Source organism: Aptenodytes forsteri, unplaced genomic scaffold (genome assembly GCF_000699145.1).
Source record: "Aptenodytes forsteri isolate BGI_AS27 unplaced genomic scaffold, ASM69914v1 Scaffold9, whole genome shotgun sequence".
In the NCBI taxonomy this organism is placed as follows: domain Eukaryota; kingdom Metazoa; phylum Chordata; class Aves; order Sphenisciformes; family Spheniscidae; genus Aptenodytes; species Aptenodytes forsteri.
The window spans coordinates 7,940,678-7,954,976 of record NW_008796217.1 but is presented as its reverse complement, the minus strand read 5'-3'; the positions used below and the strand labels follow the sequence as shown (position 1 = coordinate 7,954,976).

The 14,299-nt window shown below is 41.0% G+C and overlaps 1 protein-coding gene across 1 annotated transcript in view; it reads left to right on the top strand.

Annotated features, from left to right (window-relative positions):
• Positions 1-11,122: 11,122 nt before the first annotated feature.
• TRIM71 (tripartite motif containing 71) overlaps positions 11,123-14,299 on the top strand; it is an 18,182-nt gene continuing 15,005 nt past the window's right edge. Inside the window, exon 1 of the mRNA XM_009288634.1 lies at positions 11,123-11,284. Within this exon, the coding sequence (XP_009286909.1) occupies positions 11,171-11,284 (114 nt within the window). The 5' untranslated portion in view covers positions 11,123-11,170. The remainder of the gene's footprint in view (positions 11,285-14,299) is intronic.

Genomic DNA, 14,299 nt, shown 5'->3' with positions numbered 1-14,299 from the left:
CTCATTTATGAGGAATCCCAACCGAAACCTCAACATGTCGTAATTTTTCTTCCTGCTCTGAAACATGTGTACCTAAGCTAGTAAAAATTTTATACTTGCATATTTTTAGTGTGAGCATTTGAGAGGATGATGGTATAGAGGGAGAGCTTGAATGCTTTTTGAAAAGATACCTTCCAAATGTTCATGTTAGCCATTTTTGGGTTTCAGTGAAGAGAAGTTCCTTCAAAGGCCTTATTCTGTAAGGACTTGGTATGTGGGTATATAGTTGTTGTAAAAATAGTGTTTGGGACAGAGTAAGGCAAGAGAAGCAGGGAAGGCAAAGAACAGAGCGGGCCAATTCAGTGCTGTCTTTGTGCTTTCCATGAAACCTGTTCCACATAAGCAGTAACTAAAAACATTGCAGTATAAAACACTTGGAATGGGTTTATATGTCAGTTTTCCCAGACAACCGTCTTGCCTGTACTTCCTAATAAAAGGCTATAGTTGGTCATATTCACTTTGACCTGAGTTTGATGTGCATATGGCACTGGTGGTAACTGGACTTGTTTAACAGGCATGGATTGTTTCACAATTAAAGAAGGAAAAAAAAAATTAACAGCTCCTGCTGTGGGGGTTCAGTACCATGGCTGTTCTTGTTACAGCTTTCCTCTGAAGACAGAAGAGGTTCAAGGCAGAAGTGGGAGGAACAGCAGAACTGCGCTGTTCCCATCAGGCGTCCAGGCTGCAGTGGTAGCCAATGCCTAATGCTGGGGTGGTGGTGGGAGAAGGAGAGGAGAGCAGGATGACACTTCCTTCCCTCTCCCCTGTCTGCCTCACACGCTTGGCCAACTGGGCAGTTTCCCACTGAGAAAATGTGTGAGGAAGGAGGAATTCTTTCCTATAATATCCCAGGTTATGCCCCAATACATAAATTTATATTACTGTGCTTTGTTTTTACTCTACGTAGTTTCACCTGCCATAGGATCACTATGGTTCTGTTTAAATTTAGAAACCGATAGAGGTATTTTAATTTTTTTGTAGATGCAAGAGTAAGTCTTACCACAAGGAGTCATTGCAAGAAGCCTAATCCCTTCAGTAATTGCTATATCTGTAGTGATAGTAGCTTGTATAATACTAGGTAAATACCTGTTGAAGAGCCGATACTGGAAGTGTGTGTGTGGGATGACGATGATGGGACAGTGTCTTGTACAAGTATGTGGACTGATTTGCCTACCAGGCTATTATGCAAACTGCAGTTACCAGAGTCTAATAGCGGTGGTGTTAGAAATCTGAATTGCTTCATTTTGCTAAATGTATGTTAACAACCCTCTTTGTTAAAAGGGCTCTGAGATTTGTTATTCTGAAGGTTGATATATTTTTTTCCTTCATCTTAACACAAACCCTCCTTTTTTAAAAAGGTCTAGAGAGATGCTTTTTTAATTCTGTAGAGATTATGTAACGTTATTAAAACTGCTTTTTTAATTCTGTAGAGATTATGTAATGTTATTAAAATTAAAACGAATAAGGGGTACAGAGACAAACCTCACCCAAATAGAGTATGCACTTGAAGATAGAAATTAAAGATGTTGAGCACCTCATACTTCTGGTTTTATAGTAATGGTACTTCCATATAAAAACGGCTTTATCTGAAACTTACTACTTTTGAGCACTGTTCTCCACTAGTTGTTTTGACTCTGGGTTCTTGTGCTCTTCCCCTGTTGTTGGCAGTAAGGCCACACAAGCAAGGGGGAACAACTAGACAATAAAGCTGCAAAGTGGGCTCAGAATTCATAATTGCTTTGTTTTCTAGTACTTAGTTTTCTAGTATTCTCTAGCTACTGCGGTTTGAATTGCAGGCTAAATTCACATGATGGTTAAACTGTGGGAGTTTTCAAATGTGCGCTTTCAGTGTTTTTTCTTGTAACTAATAAGTAGATGATGTAATTGAAGCATTACACTATGCGAAAGAATAAGCGCAAACTCGCGTGCGAAAGAATAAGCGCAAACTCGCGTGCGAAAGAATAAGCGCAAACTCGCGTGCGAAAGAATAAGCGCAAACTCGCGTGCGAAAGAATAAGCGCAAACTCGCGTGCGAAAGAATAAGCGCAAACTCGCGTGCGAAAGAATAAGCGCAAACTCGCGTGCGAAAGAATAAGCGCAAACTCGCGTGCGAAAGAAGAATATTTTTCTGAACCAAGATTTTTTTTTAGTACTACCTAAAACAAAAGAAAAACCTACAAAAAACCACCAACCCAAAAACCCCACACAAAACAAAAAACTGAGTTAGAACCTATCACAGAGTTAAAATGGGTAAAGCCACAGTTTCTCTGGATAAATGTATTCTTTCTCCTCATACTCATTTTTTTTCCCCTAACAATTGAGCATTATGGATTTAAGATGCCTAGCCTGATAGGCTTTCTGACCCCCCAGAGAAGCCCTGTAAAAATATTAATGGGAATCTGTTGCACCAAAGTAAATTTCCTTGGGTAGTGGCGGTTTGACTACAGACTAGCTCTATAAGAAAATTAATCCTACAAAAGACCTGTTTGTGCTGGGATCAGGAAACTGCTCTGGCAAACTGCACGCAGCCCATCAGCTTAAGATGTTGTTTCACAATTGACTTGTCTTCGGCATGAGGACTAGGTGGCCCTTGAGTGAAATCCGGGAACTTTAGGGTTTGTTTCTCTTCATGCTCCCTTCCCCCATCAAATCAAAAGGAGTAAGGTTTGTTTTCAGTATATTAAGAGACAAAAACGTTTTCTAGCTATTTGTTTGCAAGGCATATAATAGCATCCTTGCTGTCAGCTTTCCATGTGAAGGTCAACAGTTGCCAAGGACCTGAATGGAGGTAGTGTTCTCTGTAGTGGTGTAGGAACAGCATGGAGTTGAGGAATATAGATTTTTTTTTTTTTGAGAGGCGAGGTCTATACTGACGTTAGTCACAGAGGAGGACGCAGGAGCCTCGAGTGTACCCTGACTCCTATTCTAACCATTTCTGTGTATAGAAGGAAAAATTTCAAAAGCTCTAATGCTGAGCTGTGCAGGAAAAGGGAAAATGTTACGTAAGGAGTTTGTAGAGATGTTGAAGTTCGTTGGTTCTCTCTAAGAAACAAAACACCATGTGCAATAGCAAAGCAATTGTCAACCCATTACGATTTACAGCATCACTGAAGTCACGGCCAAGCTTTGGCGGGAGAACTGTAAGACACTCTAGCTTTTCAGAGAGCTGAAGAGTTAGGGAGGCTCAGTGAAGGATTTGCAGGGACTTAAAAGCAGTGACTTGGACAGATGGGCTTGGAAGTGGAACTGGGTCCTGACCCACTCTAATGTCTGCTTCCACAGCAGGCTATTAGCTTGCTTGCTTGAACTGTTGAATATTTAGATCCACCCACTGTCCCCTGTGCCAAGACCACCCTGCTGCTACTCGTGTCATGTAGATTTGGCACAGAAGCTGCATTTAAACAGCTAATGAGTTGCATGTTGAAGCACAGGCTGGTCTCCCCTATTGAAATCTGTAAAAGAGCTGACTTATCACTGGCTAAGTAATCTACTAGCTACTGATGCTATCGCATCTTTCCATAGACTGTCTGCTTTACCTGCTTTAATGCTGAAGCAGATGCTGTGACTTCTAAAACAAATGCAGATTTTCTTACCCCAAACAATTTCTTTGAAAGAAAATTGCAGAATGTAGAATTGCCATTATGCAGTAACTAAATGATGGCCCACTGTGGGATAATTGCACATCAGAAAAATATTAAGCCTTGCTTATCCCTATTTAGGAAGAATTGGAGTGATGAGTTAAGGTGGGTGTGAGATGTTCTTTCCAGTCCATCAATAATGGGAATCTCTGTGGTAGTACATCAGATCAGCTGGCCAAGTTACCTTGCACCCAAGAGCTTTTAGAAAGCTAGCTGACGAGATGTTAGTCTTTACCTGGGCAGATTCCAGGTGAGTGGTGTAGTGCTCCCTCTGTATTTAGAGTGGATGAACAGGGGGGTACTGCAGCTGGCAGAAGTGCTGCTGTGAGAAATGCTTGGGGTGCTGCAGTTCCAGGGCTTCAGGTGGGTGGCTATAACCAGGAGCTACAGTCATCACATGAAGTTTTATGAAAAAGACTTTAACTCAAAACACAGAAGACCTGGAGCCAGCAGATCCTTAAACCAACTTTGTCAAAGGTGTGACTTCCTGTCTCCTAGCCCCAGTTTGCAGCCTGTTGTCGCACCATTACAGTGATCATGTGGCCTTCAGAGTGAAGTGGATCTTGATTGGCACTTCTAACCCAAGTCTTTGAATTTCCAAATGCTGTTTGCATTGGCAAAGAAACTTAAATGGTCTCTGCTCCACTCCCAGCTGACTATTAATAGTCACTGGATTTTCTAAACTTGATTAATGGAACAGTGTGTCTTCCAAAAAAACCTTTGCTTTTAATCTAGATGATTTGACTGACCCAACATTGTCATGTCACCACTCTCTAAAATATGCAGCTGTTTTTACTGGCTTCATGACATCATAGCAGGATTGAAGAAGGTAAACATCAAGAATTTTAAGAGTATGGTAGTCTGTTTGGCTTTAACAGCCTGTTTAGCTTATCAGACTCAACTCGGTCTCTGGTTAGATACTATTCTTCCAGTTAGAACTTGAGATGAACGCTATCAGTGAGAAGATTTACACTGATTTCCAGCTGTGAGGTTGGTGAGGTACCAGAACTGAACCACATAGCTTAGCACTGTAGCTCAGCTGATAGTTAATAGATAGTTTTCATCAGATTTCTCCATGTCCTTAGTTGTGGGTTCTTCTTCCTCCCTTGTGCTGGCCCTACTGCTATTCTGATCCCAGGGTCAGCTGATAGAATAAACCATTTTCTAAAATTAATTTTCTGGTGTTTGTAAAGATCCCCAAATCTCTTCACTGAGACTGGAGGAGCAGTGAAGGGGGGAGGAAAGGAGGAAGGCAGGAGGTATAGGGCTTCCTCTTAGAGTGGCTGTGAGTTTAATTGTGGAGTGAAATGATAGGCCTTGTGGTTCACATTGGGAGCAGTGCTGGTTAGATTGGGGGTTTTATAAGGGAGCTTCCTTCCCCCTCACATGCTGGGCCTGTGTGGCTGAGAAGCTGGAGCAAGGAGCAGAACCCACTGGAGCATCTGGGGAAGGAAGGGTATTAACACTAGCGCTGGAAAAAAATGCATGTGGAGTTACAGCTTTATTTCCTACAAACAGACTTGCGTGAGTCTTAAAGTCATCTGTTAGCTGGGCTTTTATTATCCCATGTGGGGTAAGGAAATAAAGCTGAATTTAACAGAAGGGCTGAATGATCCTCTTGCACTTGATGAACTTATAAATGGACCAAAACCCATCTCTGTTCATCCAGGTGGCAAAGGAAGGTAATAAATAGCAAACTGGTTTCATTAATCCCACTTGGTACAACTTCCTGTGCATACGGCATGCCCTATGTAGTATGGGCTGTAATGCTTCAAGGTGCCCGTGTTCTTGTAGAAATTTTATTGTTAGAATATTGACCTGAATTTGAGAATCAACTCTTTTGTCTGCTGTGGAGGCCTTCTGGAGCTGGTGTACCATTTCCCATTACCACTGGATGTAGTGAGGAAAATTGGTGTTAAGCCAGTCTCTTCTAAACCAGAGCATTAAGTCAAAATACAGATTCTAAAAGTAATTTGATCATTAACTGGTACACAGAAACATGATGTTTTTAAGTATCTCTGAAAGCAAAATCTTTCAGATATACTGGGAAGTAGCCGGTAGTTCTGATGTGTATCACATGGCTTGCTCGTACCTTCAGTCTTTATATTTTGTATTTAAATTTCAAGAGTTACATCAGCGCAGAACTTAATGTTCCTAAAACTCTGATCCTGGTGTGAAGCAAGTTAATTGTCACAAATTGCTACTAAATGGAAACTAAGGACCTACTACAGAGTAAAAATATTACCTCTTAAACTTGCAACAATTAGCTGCACCAAACTCTGAACCAGTCATCCTGGGTGGTGTATTTATATATGCTGTTAAAAAAAGAGTAACTGCTGCATGCGTGATGCAGGGAAGCAGCTTTTTCTCCAGTTGGGAGTGGGGTGGGGCCAAAACAAACAAAACACAATGCTGAGGGAGGAGGACCAAAATTCATTGGAAAATGAGTTTATACTAAATTCATAGTCATCTAAGCTTTACACACTACCTAACAAAGCCACTGGTGTTTGAGTTACTGTCAAGGGAACTAGATAATAAAACACCTTTAGTAATGGAAAACTTTAGACTGACTATGGTAAGTATGATTTTTTTTGGTCATAAACTCTCAAATGCTGTACTGAAACTTTTCCAAAAGCAGAAACCAAGAGGCTACTGTTTTGTCTGTAGATTTTTTTTTATTGTTGGTTAAGATTACAGAGTAGTTTTTAGAGCGTCAGACTTATATTTTAAAATAATGACCTTATGTGTTGCTGCCTTGTACAAATTCTTAACACTGTAGGCTTAAATCAAATCATTACAAGACACTAAAATGTCATGACGGAAAACAAATGCTTAAACATGGTTAGATTTCACAAGCTTTATTGATAACTTCATGCATATATGCTCTTAAACATGCTCCGAAATGAGAGAAATCAAGTGTTTGCAAGCTGGGAGGAGAAGGGCGCTGTGAGTATTGCTGAAGGAACACTTATTTAAACACAGGTTAAGGATAAGCCGCCTCAACTGCTGTTTCTGCTGAATTTTCCTCTGTCATGGTGCCTACCACATTCCATTGCTTTTGTCTGGGCTTGGTATTTGGGAAATTTTGGTGAGGGCTGGAAGGGGGGGGGGGGGGGCACGGCACGCTGGAAGCTGGTCAGCAGTAAGGAGAGGAGCGCTGGTGTGGGAATTGTGGAGTGGGGTCAGGGTTTAACTTTAGTGGCCATTCATCAGATGATGATTGATTGCTGTGCAGTCCCAGGGGACGTTTAACAACATCTCCGCCCATCCCCCTGCCCCCTTTGAAAGCAGATGGACCAAAAAATGGGGAGAGCGACACCCAGGAATTCCTGCTGTTGTAAAATGATTACGGTGCACTGTACAGCCTTTCCTGAAGCAATCACATTTATGGCCTTGCTGTTGTATTTCTTGGGCTGCTGTGGCTGTAAAAGATGAATAGCCCTGTAATATGGTTCACTGATTCTGTTTAAATTGAAGTAGGCTCCCTTTATTGTTTTGTGTCTAAAATTGTATGCCACCAATTCAGGAAATATTTCCTGTTTGGGAAATAATCAACCCATAGCTGATTTATTTTAAAATAAATCACTTTTAACTATCTCTAAAACTATTCCCTTCTTGCTTCTGACTTCTCTCTTCATTTAATTTTGGTGGAAATTCTAAAATACTAATTAATGTAGTGAAGCAGTTCTTTAAAAAAAAAAAGAAAAAAGAAAAAATCTACTAAACTTGGTTATGAACCTTTTTTTCCTTACTAGATAGTTACCAAAATGGGTGTTGGAAAGGCACCAGTTTTTTATCTTGAAACAATTGTATTTTTTCTTAATTACTTATTAATTACTACAGAAACAAACAATTCATTAAATGCAATTTACACAATTCTGAATTTCTTTGAAAGGAGAAATCTGTCTCTGCTTTCTTCTCGTTTTTCTCTTGCTGCATATCAGAACGCTTGTGTGGTTTGGAAAAAACAGCATGTTTGAAGGCTTTTGCTTATAAAACAGTTTTTTCATACATTTGGGAAAACAGTGAAAATAACAGGACAATTAATTTACAGTCAAAAGATCCATCAAGCTGTATCATCTCTGCCTCTTCAGATAAGGCGGAGGGGGGGAAGTTTTAGGACTTAAGTACCTGTATCATCTCTGCCTCTTCAGATAAGGCAGAGGGGGGGAAGTTTTAGGACTTTTAAGTAGTGTGTGTGGTTTTTTGTTGTTTTTTAAGCTGAGTATCATAAGCTGATCTTTGTTATGGAAGACTTAGTATTACTCTTCCCTTCCTTTCTACTACCCCTGCCCATCCACATTTCAAGATCAGTCTTATTATTTTATTTGTCATATAATGAGCACAGAAGGAGCAGTAAGTTGCTATATTAACAGTGCAACTGAAACTTGGGGTGGCCTTTTCGTATCGCTGAGATTGGAAGAAGGAGAGGCTCTGCCAGCCTTTTAGGTACACAAGTGCATCAAATCTGAATTGAGAACACACTCTTGTGTGTCTTACTTCAATAGGACGCTATATTGTTGGTATGAGGTTTTTTTTGCAGGGGATTGCTTGTTTTGGTGGAGTCTTTTGGCTTATTTTCTCCCCCTTCTTTGTAGAAACAGGCATAGAAACTTCATCTAGCAATACGTGACCTTTATGGCCGTGACGTAGGGACTGGGATGCGAGCAGCCTTGAGCTTAACAATAAATGCCTGGTTGTGGTTGCAAGCGCAGGCAAGCTGGATGCTATGCTCCAAGCTGGCACAAATGCCCCTCGCTGTCGCACCCTGCACAGCTGGGTACTTTCCATTTTAACTCTCTGGGAGTGTAGTCCTACTGCTTGGTAAAGCTGATGTGCAGCCTGTTGGGTGTTCCTGACGGCGAGTGCGTGAGATTCTCCACAGGAGGAGAATTGCCCTTCTGGTACCTCTGCCAAGTTGGGGTTTCTGTTGTAGGCTTTGTGTCCAGAAAGGAGTTTCTGGGGGGTTCCCAGTTTATCTTGAAGCTGGCTGATTCTTCCAGTTCCCTTCTGGTGACTAGCTCCCTTCCACACTGAGAGCAGTAGGGATTATGGGCTTGTGTTTTCTCGTGTGCGTATTTAAGGTAGCTGTTTTAAATAACAGTGTAATGTTGGAGATCAGTCTATCACTGTCTACCTCCCTTCTCTTCACCCAAGCCTGTTAACTCTTTTGCTCTCAGACTTTAAATCTAGGTTGTTTTCACCATTTTGTTTACTAAGAAACAAATGTGAGGTTTTATCAATGGCTTTGTAGTGTTTACCCAAAAGACTTTTCCCCTGCCATGTTCTACATAATCTGCATATTTCTGAAATGAGATTATGGCTCTTGTCTCTCTTCATTCTAAATTCTGGAGTGATGTTTTCCACCACGTTTTGGTGGGTGGCAAGAGGCAACTGAACAGCTTAAATTTAGTTTCTCTTTGGTTTGAACAGCTGGATGACTCTTTACCACTGGATGCTGTTACCTTGCAGCAGGAGTGCTTGGGTGATAGGACTGATCTTGTGGTGTTTTACCAAGCTTTTGCTTCTGGTGTTGACTATTTTGGAGGACTAATAACAGATTTAACTTACTTCTGGACTTCTGTCTGTTCATATGGTCACCATTTTCCTTTCAGCTGCTCTGCTTGATTGAGGCCCCAAATCCCTGCTGTATGTTTTTAAAGTATATCGAATTCATATGGCTTAACTTGATACCCTGTCTTGGTTTTCATTCTCTCTCAACTTCTCAGTTGTTTAAGTGGAGTCATTCAGCAACATGTAATAAACATTCCCTGTAATTTCAACAGCAAAATTACAGAACTGCATGAGCAAGTGAACATTGTATACAGATTTAGACAACCATAGTGTAAAGACAAGGAACCCTCTAGTTGAGGAAGATGATGCATTTGAATAACGCATTTCAGAGCCAAGGCAGCTTTTTACTTACAAAAGACAGAGGATCTGAGACACTGCTTGAGGGTTTAGCATTTGAACAGAAGCAAAACGTAACAGTCTGTTCCAGTTTCCCTACAGCAAAACTTCACTTAAAAAAAAAAAAAGGTTTTAGTAAAATCTGACATGTGTGCACAAACACACACATACCCCTTTGAGAAATTAATCCATATACCACTTCAGCTGTTGAGCTCATAGGAGCTTAAAATGTCACTTTATGCAGCACAGGCAGTCTTGAGGGAATCACCTGTCCTCTTCTCCCCCTTCCTTTTGAGGGAGAAGGGAAAGGGGGATGTTATGCACCATACCACAAACTGTTAGCTGGAATCAGGAGTGGCTGGATGACAGCTGTGAGAAGACAGGCATATCAAACACTTGTCCAATCTTTGTTCTGCTCTTGCTCCTTTCTGAGGTAGATTTCAAATAGCTGGTGTTGGAAAAACTGTACTATGAAACCTTGTTTGCCATTGTATAGTGGATTTTTGGCTCTTCCATGGTAATCTAGATTTTCTAACATTACACCCTAACAAAAATAGGGTATGTAGCTAAGAGCAAGACTTTGAATACAGAACTTTATTGTGTTGAAACGTTGTGTTCCTTCACTTGTGTCTTTGAAAACAAAACAGCTGATTTCTGCTTGCCTCTAAGAAAACACACTTCATGGAAGATGCTATTTCTGTGTGCTGCTTCCCTCTACTGGGTGGAATGGGAACAGTTATGGCTGATGAATGGATCCAACTTCCTAGGCTAACATCTTGTGTAAGACTTTCATTGTGATTTGAATATAGGGGTTTTAAGTGCTTTGTGAATAGAATGGGGTTTCAGTGGTTACCCACAGTTCACTGTAGCATTCAAATGGGCATGCCAACGTTCCAGTCTTGTTCTCTTCCAACTCCAGTATCTCTAAGTATCACTAGCATAGAAACACTATGGCATAGCAAAGGTTTTTTTGCTTTGCTGTTGGGAGTGGCAGAAGGGAGTCTTGCCTTATGTTGTCACTGCCCTGAACATAAGGGATTTGCGTATTTTGAAAAAAATAGAGGATGGCTCTTGGGCATTCGTACATTGTCTTCCCCTTCTGGGAGGTGGGTGTGCTGGTGCTGCAGTTCTCCAGTGCAGTGATTATTAAATAACCCACTTAAGAGAATGTGGTGTTTGTGTATGCAGGAAGAGTCTTCACCTGAAACTTGCCATAGATGACATCTCCAGTCTGCTAGTGTTGGCAGATGGCTTCCGCTCCTAAGAGGAGCTGATGTGGACACTCTTCCTAGTATTGTATTGCAAAGAAAACAATGATACTTCCATCTAACTGTTAAGAGTATGATTTGGAGCTTACTGGGAGGGATAGCTTTTCCTCTGTGGAGAAACTATTGTGAAGTCTTTGCCTATTGCTACTGCCTCTAACCATCTCCTTTATAGTTGAGCTGTTGGATTTTTTTTCATCCTGGCGCTATTTTCTCTTTAATTCTTCATTAGATAGTGATACAGATTTTTTTTTTTTCTTTTAGGTACTGCATTTCTACTGTGATACCTGTTCTGTCCCCATATGTCGGGAATGTACCATGGGACGACATGTGGGTCACAGCTTTATCTACCTCCAAGATGCCCTCCAGGACTCCAGGACTCTCACCATTCAGCTCCTGGCAGATGCTCAGCAAGGACGACAGGCTATTCAAGTAAGATACTCCCAACTTGAGTACTTTATTTCCCCCCGCCTCTTCCCCCACAGCTTGTCTGTTACAGGGCAAGGTGTCAAGGCAAAAAGCCCTCTGCTTCTGCTGTCAGTCTTCTCACCCCTTCTGTTCTCTCAGATCTGACAGAAGTGGCTGTGGAGCTGAAAACAAAGTGCTGTTATATGAATTTTGCATTCTTGCAGCATAATCCTGTCATGTAAATCACAATATATATGAAGCACTGTACAAATGCACTTGAGCGTGAAGCATTTTGAAGGAAGTTCTGATCTTGTATAGCAGTGCCAAGCCTGGTTTTGTTTTTACAACTGAGACTTATTTTCAGCTGTCTTTCATGCCTGTACAGCATCTAGCACTGTACCTACCTACAACTCTGGTTATGTCTTCAGTGTTGCCACCAAATATAAAATACTAATCAGCTGTTGGATTAGTGTGAAACTTCTAACCTGCCTGTGCAAAGGATCTGGAGCTATCTCCATACAAGGATTACTCTGCACACACAGATGCATACTATAATGGCCTATTATTGCATTCTACCTCAGCTATGTTTTATAATACAAATATAAACACAGGGCAAGGACTGGAAGGAAGGTAGTACAGTGCTTCAAACTACAGAAGGAATTTACATAGGGAAGTAACCCGCAGGGATATGTAGATAGCTACTTTTGCTGAATAATATCGAGCAGTAACTGTTATATGATATTAGCAGTAGTTTTGCCTGTATAAGGAGACTTTGGATGGGGAAAGCATCATGGGAAGCTACACTCCACAGTACTGTCTTCTCATTTTTGTTAGCCTCAAATGGTCTAGATTTGAGCTGGATATTCTGAAACTCAACACTTCTATGTGATTTAACTAATAAGATTTTTTTTTTTGAGTAAACATTGGTAGAATGCCCTGTGTGGGAAGTAAACTTATTTTCTGAATTGGGTGTGCTTTCCTGGCACATGCATGGTACAAACAATAATTAAAAAAAACCAAAACCAACAAACCTTGTTGTCCACCCATCATTGCTTGTTTCTAGCAGACGAGGATTTCAGTGGGTCTCTTAAATTTTCTTGCTAAATAACATCTGTTAAATCTCTTCTTCCATTGTTGTTGGCAGTGACCACCCCTTCAGTCTCTCCTAGCTCACTTTCCTGCAGCGCTACGGAATTTGTGTACTCTGGGCAGGTTACTTGATGTAGGGCTTGTGTGTCTTGGGGACTGGCTGTTTTGAAGTTGGATCCCTTTCTGTAATGTGACAATTTTTCTGCCTCGCTGGTTAGTGAGAAGAAGCCATAACTTTTAGCCTGTTAGATAGCTATAACTCTTTTAAGTAAGCTTGTTCGCTGGGACAGGAGCAGCTAACTTTTCTCTCCTTAAGTCTTTACACCTGTGGAATGAAATAATAAGTATTATGATGGTATAGATATTGGACTGTTGTTGATGTCTCCCTTCAGCTTGTGATGTTAACTTGGTACAACGGAACAGCAAACACCAAGCTTTTGGAGCTGGATGGCTAATTTAAAACTCCATCTTAAGACAGAATCCTGCAAACCTTAGCTTCTTCCAAGATTTGTTTTAAATTGGATCATAAGGCTCTTCAGCAGTATCCGTACTGAAACATTTAACATGTCCTCAAAATGAGCAAGAAGAAAGGGATTGTACTAAAGAACCTCACTGGTGCAGTGTTGTGAATTTCTCCGGGCTGTCTTAGACAAGGGCTTGTCTGTTAGTAATTAAATTACTGCTTTTGACCTTCAGGGCTCTTAACCATTTAACTGGGGTGGATAAATCATCTAAGAAGGGACTGACTCTTAGAGTAGAAACTGGCAGAATATCATTGAGTACCACTCTACTACTACTGCATGAATGCTTTTGTGCCTGCTTGCTTCCTACTGGGTTTACTTTGCTTATTCCTCCCCCATTTCCTTCTGGCCTTTATGTTGGAGGCTCCTGCAGTTATGGTGACCTGACTACTTTATGATGGTACAGGTAAAGGGTGGGTGGTACTGGCTATGCTCATGAAACTCGAACAAGGAGCTCAACTGAAACTAGTTTGTGCAGTTTTGCCCTGGTCTAGCTACAGCCCATCCAGGTTCAGAGGCTATCTTGAAAGTGTTAACTGAGCAGCTTGTGTAAAGATTCTATAAAATGAACCGTGCTTTTCAATAATGAGTTGTCTTACTAGGTTAGTGGGCTTTTTAATCTGGACTGCTGTACAGAAAAAGGGTGTAGTGAGCAAGCAGATCAGTGATAAAGTTGAGGTGGTGGTAATTTGCGTGTGCATATGCAGGAATGGGAAGACTGTACAACTCAAGACAGCTGCTATCTAAGCAACCTCAGCAACAACTAGAAGAGCATGTGATGCAGTTAAAAGCAGAGGTGCCTGACTCAAAGGTTGATGCAGTGAGCTTGCTGCATAAGAAAGTTTTCAAGGAGCAGAGCTTCCCTTGTTCTTGGGATGATAGGGCTATGAAGCTATATAGTTATCCTAGGGAGGAGACAGCATGTCAGCATGAATTTAAAACAAACTCTAAAGTAACTAGACTCTAAATCAAAAGAAATTGGTTTGAGTGCTTTTGTTAAAGTTTGAAAACAGTCAACATGGAATTAAATGCCAGTACAAGCTGCAATATGGGGAACATAAACTGGAGCTCTGAGGCTTGAAAAGTGATACGGTGTAGTAACACTTCTTAGTGGGACTGATTCATACTGCTGTACTAGTAAGTCTTTCTTAATAGGCTCTGAAAGTGATAGCTCTCTGACATGAGATGTTGAGGATGAACAAGGGAGGGGTAGTTGAGAGTAAAGGGGGAAAGATGGAATTTGAAGGGCGTTGCAGGAGAGAGGAAATCAAGCCATGAGTCAACTGGCTGGAGAGTATCTGGTTAACCAAAGTTGAAGGCTTTTAGGAAGAAATGTTTATTTAAACTCTTCCTGCGGCTTTGGAGGAAAGATTGTTTTTCAGACTTTTAAAAAAAAAAAAAAAAAAAAAAATGAGTTGAGTTGGGATAC